At 36.6% G+C, this 21,553-nt stretch overlaps 1 protein-coding gene across 1 annotated transcript; it reads left to right on the top strand.

Moving 5' to 3' along the window:
• The first annotated feature begins 1,843 nt into the window (after positions 1-1,843).
• On the top strand, positions 1,844-18,065 carry LOC113683027 (uncharacterized). The gene is made up of 22 exons (XM_089204625.1): positions 1,844-2,035; positions 2,308-2,379; positions 3,110-3,181; positions 3,440-3,499; positions 3,920-3,994; positions 4,655-4,729; positions 5,465-5,536; positions 5,794-5,868; positions 6,159-6,230; positions 6,839-6,904; positions 7,831-7,902; positions 9,776-9,847; positions 10,643-10,714; positions 11,071-11,142; positions 11,320-11,388; positions 11,742-11,810; positions 12,260-12,331; positions 12,890-12,946; positions 13,153-13,349; positions 13,945-14,064; positions 14,386-15,900; positions 16,739-18,065. Exons 1-22 carry the CDS (start codon positions 1,845-1,847, stop codon positions 16,879-16,881), a joined length of 3,360 nt encoding a protein of 1,119 aa, XP_089060751.1. The 5' UTR covers position 1,844; the 3' UTR covers positions 16,882-18,065.
• The last annotated feature ends 3,488 nt before the right edge of the window (positions 18,066-21,553 follow it).

Raw genomic sequence — 21,553 nt, 5'->3', positions numbered from 1 at the left:
TTGAAAACCATCCTGTTCCAAAGCAGTACAACCACACTTGATGTAATTTTCCGCTTTGTAAACGATTTACATGCAAGGAAATGATTTAATTCGATTGGGGCCGAACATGAAACAGTGTCACTTAACTGCGTTTATTGTCATCTATTTATTCTTTCTCGCTTGACAACTTTAATTTCTCTGGATGTTTCAAACAGGGTTTGCTCTCGAACTAGAAGATCGCGTGCAAGATATCAACATGAACAATCCTGAGTGTCGAAACAACCTTTCTGTTTCGTTCTGCGTGCGTCTATGTCAACATTTGTCATTGTGTCACAGAACATGACAAAGCGTACTTAAAATCATTGTGGCTTCTTTAATTTACGAAAATTCAAAACACTGACGTCGACACTTCGGGACGATACTTGAACCAGCAATGGTGTTTAAACAGATATGAATATATCTGATATGAATGTATTGTCTTCACATAGCTATGTTTTGTTCAGGTCTTATTTTATATCAGTTGGAAATACTCCCTCGCAGGTAAGTCACAAATTCATTAGACCCTCCTTCAATATTCAATATCTTTATGGTGCATTAGTGCGAAAAAAGTATTCTAATCTTTACTTTCGATCCTTTCTTTAGAGGAAAATACGTCACAATTTTGAACTGCAAGGCGGTTCTAAATTTAAAACTTCCCATTAACTTGATGAAGCTCAATAAACTCAGCCGACTTGATTCAATTCAGCGTTAGACATCGAGTTGATAACAACGTTTCGCTATTCAAAGAAGTCCGTTGTTGACTCATTTACCCGTGAAGAACATTCAGGTGAGTCTCTTGATGCATAACATGTTTATTTATGCACACTCTTTTTTATTATAAGAAATATTAACTTTTGGCTGAGGCTGAATGTTCTTTATTTTTTGTGACTCGAGCCTGAACGGTACGTGGTACAGAATGTCATTAACTCAATTTCGACGTGACTAGGAAACCTACAAAATGAATTGCTCTTCAGTGTATCATGCGATAAGAAAACCGCAATATTAGTTTGAGAACAAAATCCCTAAAAATTGTTGGACCAAAGTTCAAACAAAGGAAAAAAAAAGAAGAAAAATAAAGATGTTCTTAGCTGACTTTCAGGCTAGGCATGTTCTTACATGTTGAATATATGTTAATATCAGCCTAAGATTTTTTTATAAAAAAATTTTCTTACAAGAAAAGAGTGTAAAGTAAGCGCTTACTTCTTTTCCTACATTTGGGTTTTTAAACTCAGCGAATAATACGGCTCAAAGGCTGTCTGAGATACAAGGACTAAAGCCAAGTTGTTGCTCACGTATCACGATACTTTTTCTTCAACTGAAATTATCGCTGTTATTGTGCACAATCTAGCAGTAAAGTTCGATTTGTCTTTCTTGAAAGTGACCTACAGAGCACACTTTCGAACTGTAATGATTCAATTTACTTATCTTTAGTTGTTTCTGTTACCTACAAGACATAGGCAACCTAAGAATGTGTGCATACATCTGAACTTGAGGCTGGTTCAATGGACTTTTAAATAAGTGGAGAGGCTCTTTTTCTCATGCGGATGGAGAAGCATGGTTATGAATTGGCAGAGCGATCTGTTCAAGACAACTCTTTTTACAGTGACCCAAATTTAAAAATAGATCATTACAGAAAGCTGTATCGAAAAGCACAGGTTTCTTTCTAGAAGCATTGAAGATCATCAAAATGTAAAACATACTGACCGGTAAACACTCTTTGTGACCTTTCTAGTAAGCTCTGTTACTTTCCTTAAATCCGCGAAGGTGTTTGAATCATTAGTGTAGTTATTTAAAAATCAAATTGTTTTTGATCCCAGCAGATTACTATGGATTCAGTAATGATGTTTATTGGCCTGATACAAGTTATATTGGTGTTGTGGATTGTAACACATTGCGAGAGTGATGTTTGCAGCCAAAAAATCTGTCAATGTACCAATTTCGGTAGGACCCGCATGGTAGTTAAATGCCAAGTTCATGGATACATTCCGACAGGAATCCCAAGCAATACAATTGAACTGTAAGTGATTAAAAAAACTAAACCTTTCTTCAGAAAAGGAACTGAGTCATGGTTTGAGCTAGGTTTGCTATTTGAAAGCAATGTTTGGTTTATCTGTTGAATTAAAAAAAAAAAAAAAACACACACATTTAAAAATTTACCAGGCAATAACACCCATCCGTAACCTTTGTTTAGTTTTCTGAAATATGTTTTTCTTACCTTTTTAGCGTAGCTTCATGCTTTTAAAATGATACAAGTGTTGCAACTAATTTTATTTTCAATTTCTTCATTAGGAAACTTTCGAGTTGTTCCTTAAAGTCGATTTCAGAGGACTCCTTCAGGAACCTGACTGTTTTAAAAATACTGTAAGTAAATAATTTTAAAATATGGGATAGATTCAGCTTAAAATTAATAGGCTGGTATATTTATTGTTATTGTTATCATAATTATCACTATCATCGTTGCTATTATTATTTTAAGCTTTTGTGAAATTTAATAACCATTAGATATGTATTGAAGGGAAAAACAAAATAGTGTAAGCTTCGCTGTTAGTATTACAGATCCTTGCGCGATGATATATTTGCAATAACGTTTACAATATGTATGCCTACCTGTAATAGAAATTTGATGACAAGCTTGCCTTAAAAGATCTTAAAACCCGAATAAATCTTCTAGCGCAAACAAACAGTCATTTGACTACTGGGGCGCTGCTTGGAATTTCAAAAACAATGAAAATTTGTCACAACACTTAGTCTGAAGTCACACATGAGAATTCTAAAAGCAGAGTTGCGAAGTTGACCAGACATTAAGCATTCAGATACCTACCACAAAACAAAAGAAAATAGTAATTTTTTTTATGGAGAGACTTTCAGAGTTTTAGCACTAGGAGATTTTACTGATTATCTGTAAGCTTCTTGAAAAAAAACAAAAACAAAACAAAACAAAACTATATTAACCAATCTGAATGAAGAATTTTTTATTATTTACTTTCGTGTACAAATGTGCAAATGGAGTGCAGTAAAAGGAAGCAAATTTTGCATGTATTTTAATTCGGCAAGCTTTGATTATTAATAGTGGTAAACTTTTTCATTCTAGTGACTTGTCGAATAACTTATTTCGACGCATTCCCCACAACACTTTCAGGAATATGGATAAGCTGGAAATAGTGTAAGAATGCGTTAATTTATAATGAATGAGTAGGTTCATATGTTTGTCCGGTTAAAAGCATTTTTGTCCGCAAATTTTCATAAAATCTTGTCAGCTCCTGTGTTTTCACCAATCCCAATCCCTTTAATTTATATTTGCGAATCTATTTACTGCTTCAAAATCTTAAGCTTAAAGTAACTAAATATATAAATTTTAGATTGACGATGTGATATGCAATTTCTGAGCTTCATATTTTTGGAACTTACAATTGTTCCCTAGAAATCTTGCCGACAACCTAATTTCAGGGAGTTTCTTCCTTCCGGAAAGTGTATCTCAACTGTAAGTTTTGTTAACGATATATTTTTGAAAAGATAGAAAAAACGTATTAAAACTCGCAACTGATTTTTATCATTACATTAAATTGTACCTTTTTCGTCAGATCGCCACTTTTTTTCTTTACATCGCAAGCAAACACAGAAGACCTTCGATAAATGTAATGCAAACAAATATGAATTTCCTCTTTCTCTCTAAAAAAAAATACCGTCAGGTCTACACTTTAAGCTGTTAGTTAATGTGAAGCAATCAAAATAAAAGTGAACTTGTCATCTTTTTGTCCTTTGCAAAGTATTTATCCAGTATATGGAGAGAAAGTTTACGGTGTTTGCTGGCTTATGTCTCTTACCTAACGGACGTTTTTCAAAATGTTTTAAAACTTAGTAAATTCATTAAAAGTCAATGTTAAATATTTTACTTACATAGCGTTATCACACACAACTTTCTGTCAAGTACTGACGCAAAAGTCATTCTCAAAGGATTAAAACGGCTTCGAAAACTGTAAGTATGACCTTTTATCCTGTTCCACATGCTTAGAGAATCAATAATATATGTCGCGCAAGTAAAAGGAAAAAAAAAGACAACTATGAAAGATATAGGGAAGTTATGGAAGTATGGACCTATAAGCCTAGTCCACGACCCAGTTCTCGTTAACTCATTGCCAGCGAATCGGAGGGGGGTATCCGAAAGTATTGGTTTAAATACTTAATGAAAAATTCATTTTTTCCCTATAGTTACACGCTCGTGATGAAAATAATAACTGCTTTCTCTGTTTCTAAGTTTAAGCTCAAAACTTACCATGTTTTTCCATAACTATCGCAATTTCCTAACTATCCATATATTTTTTTTAATTATATATATCATCGATCGCAGTTACTCGTCTTGAATTGAAGAAATGTAAAATGGTTTCTATGTTTACATAGCCTGATGCAAACACGCGGGAGGTTGGGAGAACAAGAGATAAGCGTAGGAAACCACGACGCGAATAACTAATGAAAGATGAACGAAAACCGTGTTTACATACGCTCATGTAAAATGGTTTTATGGCCAATCAGAGTACGCGTACTATTTGAATTATTTTATAAACTTATTTCCTGTCTATACACCAAACGGTCAAACGTTATCTAACAAGGATATCCTGCTCATTGTGCACTTTTACAGGAATATTGATTCAAATCCACTTGGACCTACTTTGCCATCCAACTTCTTCGCTGGCTGTAATAAGATGGAGCTTCTGTAAGTTAGTAGCTCTAGAAAATTCTCGAATGATTTCGAAACTTGTAACAAAAACGCCGTGTGCGAACGTGATCAGTCACGTGCATGCTTGACTACTCTCTCACTATTCCTTTTAGATAACGTCCCTTGTTTTACATAGTTTAAACGTTTTTGCTCAACTTTTAGCTTCCGAATGTTGCTTATTTAGCCAACTGATTTGTGCTCCTTTGGGTCGATTCGGCTTTTTCTTTTTCGACAAAGTGGCCATACCGATAACTGCCCCTGAAACTTAACTTTTCACCGGAACATGTTCCGCACGAGTTGCAGTCAATTTAATAAAGCTGGATCAACATAGAAAGTTGCGTTATTTTCTCGCGGGTTCAATTTTACAAAGAATGAAAACAACAAACTTTAGATGAAATACATGCTTTTCACCTCTTTAGAGGTTGGCTGCCATCCTGTACACAAAATTGTTTTAAACTACCCCTTCAATAAATTCTAAAAACTCGATCCAGCTCTTTCAATAAAAATCTTGACTCCTGAGATATGACTTAGGAATGTTATTGGTACTTTGGCTGAAAAAACAAAAAAACAAAAGAACAAAAAAACAAAACGGCATTGAAAGTGACAGAGAATTCATTAGTGATAGACTTGTCTCATAAATCCGCTGTCAGAACTTTCCATACTTACATTGTTTGGCAGTTTCCCCTACTCTTTCCTTCACTTCAAACTATTTCTCGCCTTTTTTTCCCACAGTTCCATGAGTGGGTGCCACCTTGAAGATATCGAAAATGGAACATTTAAAGCCATGAAAAATCTTACAGAACTGTGAGTAAATTTTTTCTTAGATATTATTATTGATTTTTCAGATGTCCGAGCGATCGATTATGCGCGATATGTATCGTGAGAAAAGCGGTCTTAAAGTTATATGTACATAATTAACTAGATCAAGAAATTGTGTGTTATTTTCTGTTATGCAAACACTTCTCTTGACGTTTGACTTAGGCAGTCTTAGCAGGTTTATTTTGCCGAAACTTTTCTAATCCCGACCAGCCACAAGTCATTATACATTTGTCCGTTTTTAGTGATCTGTCCTTCAATAAGCTGAATCATATACACAAAGGTACAGTAGAAGGACTTACGGATCAGCTCACAAATCTGTAAGTAAATCGTCGTTAAGGAACACCGTTCTTTACATAATAATAATAATAATAATAATAATAATAAGTTACTTAAAAGAACTTTTCAAGAGACCTCGATCATTTCTATGGACAGTGGTCTAAACCACGGAGAGCACTTATGGTACTCGCCTTATTTATTTCACATTTGAATAGATAGGCTGATTGACTTTCATAGCAGAGGCAATACGACCCTTCTTCCCCCCTTCCCCCTCGCCTCCACACAAAAAAAGGAGGAAAAGAATGATTTTGACTCTTCTAACAACTGATAGGTTCCTTCACGGAAACGAATTAGAGACCATAGGTGATGGAACGTTTAAACAGTTTAAAGTTCTCAATAGATGGTAAGTGAGACTCCAAGTGCAAGATAAGCAGATACTTTAAACCTGAAATACTTAATATATTAATATCAATAGGATAAGAACAATTTTTTTTTACGGCCATGTGGCCCTAAAGGCATCTCACCCGAAGTCATGTTGCCCTAAATCTTGAGTCATGTCACCCAGTTTTTTTTCAATCACAAGTAAAAACATCAACATGACATATATTGCTTTGTTCGACGCTTGATCAGGAGTAGCGCTAAATAGTCGAAAATTCACAATCAAACGCAGAATATTAAATAATGTATGACAGGAAAAAGAGGAAGAAAAAAAAGATACTGAAGAAATGACACATTTTTCTGATTCGACATGACAGCTTGAAGTGGATTAAGTTTCAACGTATTGTGGTAAAGATGTCATGAAACATCCGGAATTCTGCTATTTTAAAAGTTATCTTTGAGTTTGCACTGAAAACGTTATGCCATGTTTTAGATACTATATCCTGTAGCTCCTTGTTTTTTGACCATATATGATCGAGGCCCTGAGAAGGACATTGCTTATTGCTAAGAGAAACACGATAGCGTACTGTTCATTTGCTTTTTTTTCTGTTGTTGTTTGTACGACTTCTACAACATTCTTCGAGAGAACAAACTAACATCTGTACCAGATTTGAAAGGTCCTAAGGTTATTGTACTTCTGTAAGTATGGTGCGCCGATCAATTCTTAGCTTGAAATCCCCCCCCCCCCCTTCCTTCCCTCATGGCCATCCACGGTCATTTGACCGTTGCCAGTGCCCAATGGGGTTGGGAAACCTTGCCTTGCTGGGGTGGGCAATTTGAACTGGAAGTGTTGAGTCTTTCGTGTGGAATACAAGTGTTCAATCTTTAAAATATGGAGGTGCACGTTTCGGGCAAATAGTTCACTTTTGCGAGCGAATTGCTCAGAAGAAAAGATGTACGAAGTGTAGGCTTTAAAGATTGGTCAATATGTAGAAAGTCTTGGTTGCTGTGCAAAAAAAATAAAAAAAAAAAAAAATAAGTGGGCATTTGAACATAACTTTTGCTCCGGGAGCGGGAATTTGAACGAACTAATCTTCAAAAGTTCAAAACCCGGGGGTGCCTGGGGAGGATGTTGAAGCTTCGATTTATTGACGCATAACCTTTTAATACGTACTATTCTTAAATTGCAATAACTGTTATGGTTTGATAAGATAAAAAATGATTACACAGCCTCCAGAGATTACAAACTGGTCTATAATCTCTGAACACCCTTTAACGACAACTGGTAAAGATGGTTATTGTAACATTTCCTTCTATTGCAAACAAAAAACTACTCCGCGTTTTTAGTTTGTACATTTTCGTGACTTTAATCATCCTTGCATGATCAAATTCCTTTTATTTGGAGACAGCAAGTCTTCTCAAAAGCTTATCACAGGGTGCCACAAATTGAGACTAGGTTCAGTTCAAGGTGAGCGTCGATTCAGAAGATCTTCAACAGTACACAAATATGACGTGTTCAAATGATTCTAATTGAAAGACTTCGCTCAAGTATCAAAGGTAGTACAAGGAAGAAAATTCAAATAAGTTTTCACAATTTTTTAAAGTTTTTGTTGTGCTTTTTGCAGGCAATTAAATAAGAATCGGATCAAAGATATATCAAGAATTGCAACATCTGGAATTAAACACCTCTTTGAGCTGTAAGTATACAAGTGACTTTCTGTGAGTAGACGTTTCCAATTTGTTTCATGCAGTAAATTCTTGTGATCAGATTCATTGGTGCGAGCGTGATCCATATTCCCAGTCCGTACCGATGCCATGCCTGTTTGCATTACAGCGTGGTAGATCGAATTTCCACTTACAGAAAATTCAAACGAGCGCCATGAATATCTTACAAAACAAATTGGTTCAAACGTCAGCTACGACATAAAGCATGCGCAAAGATTTGTCAGCAACCAAGAACCTACAGTTGACACCGACCTTTTTCTCGTGCATTCAATATTCCCTGCGTGCTTCATTTCATATCATTATGAATGCACGCTGGTACAAGAAACAATATCTATAGCAATAAGGTTTATCTTTCCTCAAATTTAGGTGCAATAATTATATTCTTTCTTACGTTTTAGAACATCATTTTGGACTTTTGACATCGAGTAGTTTTCGGAGATAAAGTTAGCGATGATTCGTCGAAAGCAATTACGTTAATAAAAAGTAAAAGATGCAAAATTCAGGTTTTCAAAAGATCAAGAGCGCAATTTGGAGTAGATGAGTGGGCAGTTTTCAGGCTTTATTCCTAATAATATACATGAAGAAATTACTTAGTTCTGATTGGTTGAGATAAATGCAGTTTTCAGGTATTTCAGTGCAGAAGAGGGTTAATTCAGTGCAGAGAAGTATAACAAACCAGACATTCTGATTGGTCAGTAAACAAAGAAACTCATAGCAGCCAATCAAGTGCGAGCCTTGGATTTCGCAACATTTGGATACGCTGAAAATTTGCGAGCAAAACAATGGTCGGCAGGTTTTCTTTCGCCACCGCAACAACAATACAGTAGCTGAGAAACAGCTCTAACAACGAAAACATTGTAAAAAGCAATGCTCTTTGGTTGTAGGTTTGGAAAAAGTGGTGTTCGGAGAAGGAAATTGAAAGTTACGAGCCGACCCAGCTTTAACACTAAACTCGAGCGATTCTACGCCAAAACTAAACACAAACATGGTTAAACCTCGCAAACGACATTTCATCGAAAGTGATTCGGACATACTGAACAATTCCTTGAACTATTTAGCCGGACATTGAACTTTTTTGCACCTTAAAGATGTGAAAACATCATGGTGTATTATTCTTTTTATTGTACGCGGTTGTTAGGACCGAACGCACAAAGTCACTTGCATGGTTTGAGTAAATTATTTTTGCACTTGAAGTGTGCACTTTGCTTCTGCATGATTATGATAAGCTATCTTGTATTTTTTCATGTAAATTATTAATACGTAATCAAATGATTTTTCTTGTGCAATGTTGAATATATAAGTACCTGTTAATTTTTTCAAAGACCACAAATTGCATTCGCCCTACGGGCTGGTGCAATTTTGTTAGTCTTTGAAAAAATTTTACAGGTGCTTATTTATTTTAAATTGCACTCGAAATCATGTGATTATCTATACGAATTGCACGTGAATGATTCTTTATTACCTATAACATAATAATTACGCAAAAGCAAACAGCTTATCACGTGCAAAACTGATTCACTCATAATTTGCAAATGCTCTTGTGTTTCAGTCAAAAGAGCTATGTTCAGTAAAAAAAAAACGATATTCTATTATGCTTCTTTATGGTCATTAATTTTGATATCAGAAGCCCAGATAAACATTCTCTTGGCTCTTTTCGAAGTATCAATTTCATACTCTGTATTTCTTTTCTTATGCATTCTTTTATCAAAACAAAAGCATTTCACAAGTCAATCAGTTTGAGGTATTTTTTTCTTATTCCTATTGCGTAAAGCCTAACGTTCCTCAATATTATGCCTATCGAATAAACTTTTAAGTTTAAAAACAAACAACACTTTTATCTTGTAGGTTGTTGTCTAGCAATGAAATCGATTATCTTCCACCAAACATATTTCAAAATATTTCCATAGTGGGATCAATGTAAGTAAGATTTAATGTAACAGCAGGCAAGGAAAGTCAAATCGCGACATCTTTACCACAAATAAATCCATGAAGCTCCTATAGTTTTTGTCGGGGTTTACCCTCTAAATGATGTTTAACCAGTTACGATAGACTTTCCTGGGTTTTTCTTTACTTTGAACGGGTTCATCTGTTCATGGATTTTTATACTGGTCATGTAACGCTTTTGAGTGGTATACCATAGAATATCCCACGAGTTTTTGTATATTCTCGGTATATGCATACCCCTCTGATCTCCGTCGACCTTTCGAATCTCTCGATAATTAAGTGATAATGGCATAGTGGTCATCCAATTAGGCTGGGGGAATTTCCGCCAGACCTCTTTCCTTTAAAAATGAGGTAGTTCTTGATTTAAGTCGACAAACTTGCTTCCATCCGAACTCGTTTTCTTCACTGCTCTTAAGTTTCTTCGCCTTTCAACGAAAACATCAACTTCTTGATCAGTCAACTATATCTTTTTGGTTAAATATTTATTTTTACTGAGTTTTCGACCTTATGAATTAACGTCCTGGGAATATTTGGCTCTGACACGGCTCAAACAACACCTAAAATAAACTGGAAACGCCGCCACCGCTCGCTGAATTTCGGCAGAATAAGATCGGAAAAGGCGGCTGCAATACTGTCGAATATACAACTGATTTCTTTTATTCTGGTTGGTTGTATTTTTAATAGCATGGTACCAATAGCTATAGAAGTAAATGCCGTAGATGCGTCTGTTTCTTATCCCTAATCTTATTCATGTTATCTTCCTTATAGTGACTTGTCATTCAACAAATTGCGGTCCATACCAGATGGCTTATTCAATAAGCTTGGAACATTACAAATTCTGTGAGTAAATATTCAGCGCACTTTTCCCAAATTTATGATAAATTGAATCATGTTGTTAGCAGCAATATCCTATTGGAGAAAAAACATTGCTATTTGCCCTCCTCCCTTAAAACCAGCCACAGAAAAACGCTGCAAGTCTTTTTAAATTAACGCTGACTGATTCTACTTTTTACATAACTGTCATTTGCTTTCTGGGAGGTTGTTTAATATAAAACTTCGATCCGATGCCGCAAGCCAAATTGTGACTTATCAAAAAGTGATATTCTTATTGATATTGCTACTATTATCATCATAACCATTATTATTGTTGTTCAAACGGTATAATTGTTCACAATGCTCTTTTTTTCTAAATCAAGGATGATTAGCTTCAACAACATCTCCAACATCAACAATCGCACCTTTGAAGGACTTTCAAGCTTGAAGACGCTGTAAGCTCCCTTTTGGTTTTTCATGTCTGTAATCCCACCTGACCAAAAAACACACTCATTAATCAATAAATCGCATCTTGGTTTTTATTTATGTATTTATTTCGTTATTCAATCATATTACGTCTACAATCCTTTCTTAAATAGCTTTTGTGTTTAATACTCTTTTTCAATTTACAGCATGCTGATAAAAAACAAACTGACATTTATTTCCAACGGTGTTTTTGATGAAACTGCTTTGCAATTAGTGTAAGTACATGTATGTTTTATAATGTTAACGTATATCCTGGAATATAATAAGCTAACAGAATATAATATTCAAGGAAACCAGTGAAGTAAAATAGAGGCTTCATTGTGATACACACGGGGCATGATACATGGATGACGACGCCTATATGTCAACATGGTTTGAACCACGTAGTCTCTGGGTTGAATTAGTAGAAACTGAGAAAAATTCAACCATCCAATAAACATGAATGTTTCAATGCGTAACATAGATTGCAAGCGCTGAGTCCTGTTGTGTTAACAATATGAGAAATTTGACTTGTTTGGGTTTGTTTTGTTTTGTTTAGTTTTTTGTTATCATTTCTTCCTTTATATAGTTTTCTTCACAGTAATGCCATCAAAACGATTGGAAGTGAATCCTTTAGCAGACTTAACCTGAAACAACTGTGAGTAAATTGAAAAATAAAGTGAAGTTTGAAACGCTACAGTGAAATGTATTAATCAAGCTTACCACTTTGGCTTCAAGAGGATCATTGATCTGTTTCTACGGAGATGTTACCATTTGAGACTTTCTTAATCCTTTACACCCTGAGAGTGAATATTCTCCATACTGATTTGTATACGTTTTGTAAGGTGCTGGTAAGGAGAATTGTTTAACAATTAAGAGATTTTTCAGTTGGCGATCACCTCCATTCTTCTCCCGACCTAAGTGTTTAATTCAGGGATGATATTGTTAGGAGAAATTGGATGCTAGTCACTCTAAGGGGTCAAAGGGTAAATTTTGCACAAAAAACGGTAACCACATCAACCATATGATAAGAAAAAAAAAACCATGTCTCTATAATTATGTGTAAGCTTGAATTAATCATTAACTTTATTATTGACATTTTTTCAGTACTATCTTTGATAATCCTCTACACTCGTTACCAGATGGAATGTTCGACAAAATGGACACTGAAACCAAAGTGTAAGTGAATCCAAAGCACTCATTTGAATATTTTAAAGGTGACTATCGCTTTTCGAAAGGCCACATCTTGATTTAACGAAGATCGTCAAGGCTGAAGGAGAGATTAATAAGCTTTTAAATCTATGCTGACCTCAATGTTGTTTCTCCATCTGTTAATTTTCGCATAAGGATATGCGATTGCTTACTGGTTAACGCACCGGACTCAAAATTGAATAGACTGGGTTCGAAACAAGCTAAGCGAGTTCATTATATGGTGTTCTCGAGCGGGAGATTCTACTCCATAAGTCTCCTTACACCTATAAGAATAAATTTACATTTAAAAATTGGGCAAATGGGCTTAAGGTCCTGGAGAAACTATGGTGCTGCGTGGGTGAGGGTAGGCGGGAGGGAGGCGGGGGGGAGACGGGGGGGAGAAGGGGTAAGCATTTGCCCATCGGCAGATGGAAAGCTCGTCCCTTTACAGTACAAAAACCGCGATAAACGACCGCCGTTGGTGGGGACCACAGATCTAAAGAGTATCGCTCCTGCAATTAAAATTATCATCAAAATAATCTACAGATCATTGACATGTAAAAACCTTCTTCAGCTGCCGAAAGGACAGTATCAGTCAGTAATGTGAGTAAACCTAATGTTGACGTTTTAAGATGACTTATTTCATATATCATATCTTGGCATCTGTACTATTAGATTCATTGTTTCCAGACGATACGCGCTTAAGTCAGGAGCCCATAATGGCTCCTGCTAAAGTCTACTGAATTGAGTATTTGTTATAATTAAAATTTCAATTGCTTTCAATATTTTGCTATTTTCTTAAACTTAAGTGACTGTGCCCCCTCCACTACATTCAATATACTTTTGACCGGAGAACAATCTAGCTACAGTGGTGGCCTGGAAAGTTCAGGCTTTGAGTGCCATTCCTGTGGGCCTCATCCCAGTGGCTCCAGATGTCGTAACTGCTCTCTTTGTCAAGTTGGTTATTTCATGCACGCCAAACAGATGTGTGTCAAGTGTCCTGCAGGTGACAAAAGAAATTTAAAATGCTTCATGTCATAGTTAATTAATTTTGGAACAACAATAACATTACTAGAGAAAATTCTAGCCGTTGTTAGTTACGTTCTTTTAATAGAAGAGGTCTCAAGCTCGGTCACTCCGAGTGCTAGTATCCTAACTTAAATTTTCCCTCTATCCCATTGTCGTTTCCTTTGCTCTCGTTTTTAAAGTTTTCATCACTGCCTCCTTTTTTTCATTAGTTGGTTCTGCGTATAAAGTGAGCTGGTGCCTGTAGGGCCACTGCCAATAAGGCCAGTTTTCACTCATAATCAGTTTTATGTCGTTGCATCCTTATTTCTTACATAATATCTGGTGGCTACCGTTTCATTTCCGTCGTGGTTTCATTTCCTGTTTTACTAACGTTGCGTGTCACGTGACAATTTCACGTGCGTTGACATTTTGGAGAGAGTTTTACCTTCGTGTAGCTGTTTTGGTTCGCAAAACAGTTCTTTAACGTGATTGTGATTGTGATCGTGATTGTGATTGTGATCGTGATTGTGTTATTGTACGTTATCTTGTGACGCTACATAGGCATTAAAGGCGAGAGCTACATCTCTTCACAGGTGGTTTTTATCAGGATGAATTGGGACAAGTTGATTGCAAAAGATGCAGCATTGGTACATTTGTGTCTGAAACGCGACATCCTGGGACAAGTCCTACGGACTGTGTGGCATGTCCATACGGTAACTGATGTTTTGTCTCTGAGACACTCTTAAAATTTTTCACCATGAAAACTTCTCCCTGCATGACATTCCATGTGTGGTTCATTGCGTTGCAGAGAAAAGAAATACTTTTCTTCTTAATCCAAAACGGAAACGGCCGGCAAATTAATTTCTCGCCAGTCTGAGTACCGCTGGACGCCATTTTGCGTCCGGAATTAGAACCTATCCTTGAAGCTAATTCCTAACTAACTGTAAGCGGTTTGATGGGTTGAATTTATTTTTAAGATTGGTTTTGCGCCTTTGTACCAAATAATGTGTATACACTATTTATATAAATTGCAGGTACCCTCTCCAACGAGACTGCGGAATATCGAGCATGCAGATGCCTTCAAAACTTTTATCGGTTGGATCGTTTTGGTCCGTGCTCAGCATGTCCACCACACGGTTTTGTTTGTGAGAAAGATACAGCAGTACTTGCTCCTAACTTCTTCTGGAAATGGTCAAATCAGTTTGAAAAAGAATTCTTTAAAGGTTTTGTTAATAACATCCGCTCTTCTAAACAAGACTACGACAAGTTATATTCTAAGTTTAATACTTTACTTCCAAACCCACTCAAATGTCCTTATGCCAGGTCTTGCGAGGGTGGAATCGACTCTAAATGCCACCATGGATATAAAGGAGTTCTGTGTGCAACCTGCTCTAACGGCTTTTATTTCCGATTTCACGCTTGCTTGAAATGTCCTCGGTTAACTGTAACAGTTACTTCGTCCATCTTGGTAATTTCTCTTTTTGTTGCTGTGTTTCTAATGGTTCTTTGGGGTGACTCCAAACGTGCAGAGAATAACCGGACGGTTGCAGATGTCGTCATGTCGTGCTTTAAGATTGTGATTGGTTTTTACCAAGTCATTGCTGGAATTTTCTCGGCATTAGCGAAAGTCCAGTGGCCAGTCATTTTGTTCTCAACGGAGAAGGTTCTAAAAGTGTTTGAAGGGAACATCTTGCAGTTTGCGCCACTAAGCTGCATTCATTCTTCCCTGCGTCTCGATGAGCTCGGAAAGTTCACAGTGATTTTTGCTTTAAATGTCCTACTTGTCGGCTTGATTTGCCTTTATCTTTTCGTTAAAAGAAACTACATTATAAACAAAACCGACCGTACCGAAAGCCAAAAAATGAGGGAAATTAAGAGTTTGAAGAAATCTTGCTATCGGAACATTTTCCTATTGTTGTTAACGACCTACCCCACGACGAGCAAGTCGATTATTCAGATTCTACCTCTTCCCGGTGCCTGCGTAGAAACATGTTTCTCAAACGAAAAGCTCGACTGTATCTTCCTGCTGAGAGCTGACTACTCAATCAAGTGTTTCACTCCTCGCCACAGCTTGTATTGGCTCATGGCCTCTCTTCTGGCATTATATCCCGTAGGATTTCCACTTTTGGCTTTGTTTCTCACTTACAAATATCGTGAGTCCCATGAAAACGAAGCAGTCTCTTTCGGGCTCAGAGTGTTCTTTGAAAACTACAAGAAGAAATTTTGGTTTTGGGAGGTCACAGAGATGTACCGCAAACTGATATTGATCTCATTGATTTTCCTATTTGGATCTAAAAGCCTTACTCAAATCGGTCTCACAGTTCTGACAGCCAGCGTCTTTGGAGTGCTCTACACCGTATTCCGACCAATCAAGGACAAGTTTGAAGACCGCTTACAAACATTTGTTCTTTGGATAATTTTCTTTGATGTTTGCCTAGGCGCTGTTTACACAAACTGGGACGAGAGTCAGGGAGAGGACAAGAACGACTCCATCTTCGTAAATTTCTTGTTTGTGGTCCTTAACGCTTCTGTATTGTTATTTGCCATTGGTAAGTCATAGTGCTGCTCTTTACGTTTTATCAATTAATTTAACTTCACATTCACAAATATCAAAAGTGCAAATAGCAATTACCGGGAAGTTTTAAGGAAGTGGGATGTCTAAATGTCGTTTCTGTGCAATTTAGTATCATATGTTGTGTATATTTAGGCATTTCCACTTTGCTTTTTCATATTGCTTCATATTTTATCATTCCCGTTTTTAGTTATGTTATCACTTAGAACTAAGTGTTTTTGTATTCTTAGAGCAATTACTTCGGAGAAAATCTTGCATGTTATGGTATAAAAGCAATGAATGCAACATAGCAGGCACTCTTCGGTAGAAAGCTTTCCAGTTATCGTTTGTCATACAAGCTAATTGGATTAGTAAATAATATTGGTTGCTCAGATCACTAAGTTGTCCCTCAGTCATTCAAGCAGTCGGCACGAAAACTGTCCATATATATCTTGCTTGAGAGTCATGCCTTATCAAGTGCTAAGAAAACGCCTCAGTGAATCTAATAAGCTTCTATTTCATACATACTGAGATTAATACTGTGAATTACTATTGTTCGTGTCTCTGATTGGACGAAAGATGTATTTTCACAATCGTTCGCTTCCCATCTTTGAAATGGATCGGTCATTAAGAAAAAATGACGAGAATGCACTCCCTCCCGTAGCCTGAGACAAGTCAAGAAGAATTGTTATTCAAAAAAAAAGTCAGAAAGCGCGTTATTGGGAAATTTTAGTTAACCTTAAGAGGTTTCTCGTTAACACTGTACATAGAAAAAAACAAATGTTACTGAATAATTGATTATTATGCTATTCTGTTCTTATCTTTAACTGCGTCAGGAAAGGGAATATCACATGTGAAGTTAATCCGCAAGTACTTTTCCTTCTGCCCGATGAGATGTTTCAATTTCCTTCGCCAAGGACTGGCGCTTCTTAAGAATAAAGCGGTCACCACAACACCTGAAGAATCATTCTTGATCTAGGATGGCACCTAAGAGCCTCGCCGATACATTTTATCTATACCGTTGTAACATATCTCGAAAAAAAAAAAACGACAACAATAACAATAAGAACAACACCAACAACAGGAACATAGTTGAGTTGGTTTACCTTGGACGGCTTGATTACTTCTTTCGCGTTATCGTTCATGATCAAGCTTTAACACCCCACTCCTCGGCAACTCAACGGCTTTTGACGGTCGTCCGTGCCCTAAGGGTGCGCAATTTGAACCTTGCCTAGCTGGATGGGAAATTTGAAACGGAAGTGTTTAGTCTTTCCATCGAAATACAAGCGTTATATCTTTAAATATGGAGGTGCTTAAATCTAAAGAATTAACTTTCGCCAGCGAAACCGGCTAAGAAGGAGAGGTGTGCAATCTTAAGGTATTAAAGCTTAGTCAATGTGAAGAAAGTCAGATCACGGTCGCCGATCTTGCATTTTACCCAAAAAATTGACTATTAAGTCCAGCACTTGGTCAGGGCATTTGAACACGATTCAGCCTGGCCCCGCATACGGGAAATTGAACAAATCAGCCTTTAAAAGTTCAAATGGCTGGAGTTTGGGGGTTGGCCAATGTACGGCTAACAGTTAATATCTCTTCATTGCGGTCACCAGAATTTTTTTTCACCGTTTTCTTTTTTTAAGGGCTAACGGTTAAAATTTGTCATTATTTTTGCTTAATGGCAGGCTATTCTTTTGGCCTTTTTACTGCTATCGGTAAACCTCATTGCGAGCCTTTTGAAGTTTGTTATCACAGAAATTGTTTCCTGTAATTTACTATTTTATGAAAATAATATTTTCAATTTAAGTATTAACATTAACTATGTTATTGATATTGGTGTTTGCATTATCATCGTCATTTACTGACAAGAATGAGCGCACTAGTTCGTGTCTAAATATTTTTCGTGTCTTAAATATTTTTCTTCGGTAGGTAAACTTGTCTTTTTTCTTCTTAATAATAATGTATCGCGAGTTAAAATTAGCTTAACGGCGGTTTAACCATTTCATAAAAAAATGGTGTATTTTACAACAGGGCAGACAATAAAATAATGTGAAAATAACGTGGAAATAATCATAAACCTATTGTAAGTGTGTAAAAGGACGAGAAATGGAATTATGCCATAGTTCTTGTACTGTTGTTCAGTAAAGTTTACACATATAGAGTCTATATACGCTTTATACTTCATAATTTTCATACTTCATACTTTCATCTCTATACCAATTGATAATCAAAGTGCTCTGGGAGCAAACTCGTGAATTGACAGATGACTTACATGATTTTTGGATTATATTTAATGTTATCTGGTTTAGGGAATTTTGTGGTTGATTGTCATATTTAGAGTACGAGCAGTAGTTCAGTGGTCGCTAATGTAGCAAAGAAACATAGTAACGTTGGGATGAGAAGGCATTACAACTGAAATGATCATGCTATCACATTTGACAAGGGTGGATGATGTCATGTGTTTTAAACAAAATCATTTTTAATTCTCGTTCAAAAGAAAAGGTAGGAAGTAAATGTGGGTGGAAAGTGAAATTTGCTGTCTATCATTGAAAATTGTGTAAAATCAGGGCAATACTGTCTAAATGAAAACATTAATGTTACTTTCTTTATCAAATAAGACAAACGGGAACGACTTTTGAGTGATATAACTAAGCCCAGACTACCACCGTAATTTTGGATTTCCGCCTGGGTAGATTTTTGGTCACGTGCTAGGCAACGTATGATCAAGAACTAGATAGAATTTCATTTTAGGCCTATTTGTCAATTTTGTGGTGTATAACTTTCGCATTTTAGTACGTAATATTTATTTCGAATCTCCAAATTGCCTTGAAACTTTAAGAAAATTGTTCTTTAAAAATTCACTGAAAATTGGTAGCCAAAATTATTTGTTTAGATGTTATTTGATTTTCGTGTTAACCTGTAATTTCGTCAGTCGCCGGCACCTTTTGTTGCTTCACACAGGGAAAGCACATGATACGAAATGTAATGCTCGATTTTGTCCCCAAGCCATAACTGAAAAAAGCTTTTGAACACCTGTAAACTCCGAGCCCTTTGGAGTAAGTGATATTTTTTAATGAATCTTCGGATTCTTTTCAAGTTCAAGGATTGTAAATTACAATTTTATGAAAAACGAAGGTTGATCTCTTATTTCAGTGTGAATCCTTGCACGCCTGCCAGTCTCTGGCGCCGCTTATTAAAACTAAAACGAAAACGAGATTAAATAGATACATTAGGAAGACTTATCTGTCGTGTTCTGTAGGTTACGAAGAACGAACCATGAAAGACTCTTACTTCAAAACAAACGATGCCAGTATATTTGCCAGGCTACACTCTGACCCATTTACGCCGAAGATCTTCGGTGTGGATCTTTGCCTATTTCCTTATAATCCTTAAAATATCTTGGCGTACATTTAGCAAACCTTCGCCGTGACCTTTGAGTGGAATGCACCTTGCTGTATTCGGCGGGCCGGGTGGTTCACTTACGCCAACAGAATATATTATGAATACAAAACTGTCGAACGTCGATACATCCAAGAAGAACCAAGAATAAAAGCTATAGCCAAAGAAAAAAGCCATTTCTCAAGGAAGTCGACTCACTTCCAGTTCAAACACGACTTCGCCACGACTTCGGCACTCGCACGATGTACACTAATTTGAGCCCGCGATAGTCCGCTCTTTGATTTTTTTTCCCCACTGGTCTGCGGCTCAACAAAGAAAAAAAGTTGACAGGAAACGACCAAGCACTTTTTTCCCCCACACACCTTCTATACTCATAAATGCTACGCATTCACTCGTAAAAATTATCGCAGAGTAAAGAAATTCGCTACAGCAAATATGGCCAAAATGGTAATGGTTTGTCGTGTTGTTTGTCTATGAAGTTTGCATACAAAACCATTCCAGCCTTAAAAGGTTAATTTATCTGTGTCCTTATCAATTTTAACCATATGGAATGTTTTAGACTGAGAAACATATCTATTAATATTCGGGCTGTTGAAACACAGATAATGGATTGTCCTATATGATATGATTCAATCGGACAGAAGACATCATTCCGTTATAGAGTGCCCCGGGGATTGTACCCATTTCAACTTGTGATAATCTAAAGAAGACACACACCGGTGGTCCGATTTTAGACACTAGTGTCCTACTTTAGACACAAGCTACTAATTTTGAACATTAATGTCCAGTATTAGACTTTAGGTGACCAATTTTGTACACCACTGTTCGATTCTGGACAACAGTGTCTGATTTTAGCACAAGATTCTTATTTTAGACATTAGCATTCGATTTTGGAAATTGATAATGGTAATGACACTGAAAGGAGTCCAATTTGGTATGTAATAATACGAGTGATTAAGCAAATCGAACGACCGCGAAGCGGGAGTCTGATTTGTTAATTACGACTCACTAGTTGCAAAAGTACCTTTCTGCTTTCCTCCTTTCAATTTCCTGCAAGAGCAGGGCAAGTATATAGCGATAAAAGGCACGTCATTGATTTTGGGAGGGAGGGGCTGGAATCAAAAGGGGAGGGGGAGTACAACAATATGCCTAATGTTCATAGAAATAAGTACCTTAATGTCACATTCCGTTGTCGCTTATCAGGGTTTCATCTCATTGTCTATCACTTATATTAATTGGCTAGGGTTAGGAATTTAGGTTACAATTTTATAAATCATTATCTTTGAAGTTGGGGGAAGGGAAGCATTTGTGAGCGACAGCACCAGATGTGCAAAGTCAGGAATACTAAATTGAGCAAATTACGGCATCAGATGTGAATAATGAAGAATGGTCAAATTAGTTCTCTTTTTCAAATTATTGTTTGTAGTCTCTTTTATGATAAAAGACTATCATTAGTCTCTTATGCATCTGTTTCGAATAAGGTTGTCAGGAAAAAGCGTAAAAGTGCACGCAGTAAACCCGAAAGGTAATGAGAGTAGTTTTTAAGAACCTCCTTTGACCTGAGGATTTCAAGAAAATCTAGCTGAGAAAATGTCACTTTAAGGACGAGGCATAGCGAGTTAATTTATTTATGCACTTTTGTTTTGTTTTGTTTTGTTTTTTTCCGGTAACCTTTCTCGAAACTGCTGTATACCAGCGGATAAGCCTCCTTGGCTTCGCTTTGGAGTCAGAAATTGGAGTGAAACATATTTTCGAGGTTAGAAAGGCTAGTATACGTAAATATATGAAGATAACAGTAAGGCTCGCCGTAAAGAGAGAGATGTAGGCCGTCTAGTAAAAGAGTGTATCACGTTAATATTCTTATATTGATACACTCTCTGCGCATGTTTAAGTTCTAGTCGCTTACACAGACACAGCGGAAAAGAGAGCGCATGCTTTAAACGCGTGCGAAAATTTACGCGCGAAAAGGAACGGGAATGACAATATTTCCATAGTAACACTATAGCGGCGGTATGGCGGCATTTTTAAAATTCATATTGTTTGTTTTTATTTCGCGGGAATAAGCCCTACCCTGGACAGATAAGGTTCCCACTTTCGAGAAAGTTTCTTTCGAACCTGCTCTGCAACATATCTTTTCCAACAAAAAAATTATTTAGAGCACAGGTGTGAATTTTAGTATCGAAGTGGAACAGTCGTAACATGGCAATGAACTTCGTAGCCCGTGTTATTGTTATAGCACTTGTTTTTATCGCCTC

This window comes from Pocillopora damicornis, chromosome 4 (genome assembly GCF_964200805.1).
Source record: "Pocillopora damicornis chromosome 4, jaPocDami1.2, whole genome shotgun sequence".
NCBI lineage: Eukaryota > Metazoa > Cnidaria > Anthozoa > Scleractinia > Pocilloporidae > Pocillopora > Pocillopora damicornis.
The sequence above is the reverse complement of the archived record's forward strand: the minus strand, read 5'-3'. Positions and strand labels throughout refer to the sequence as shown.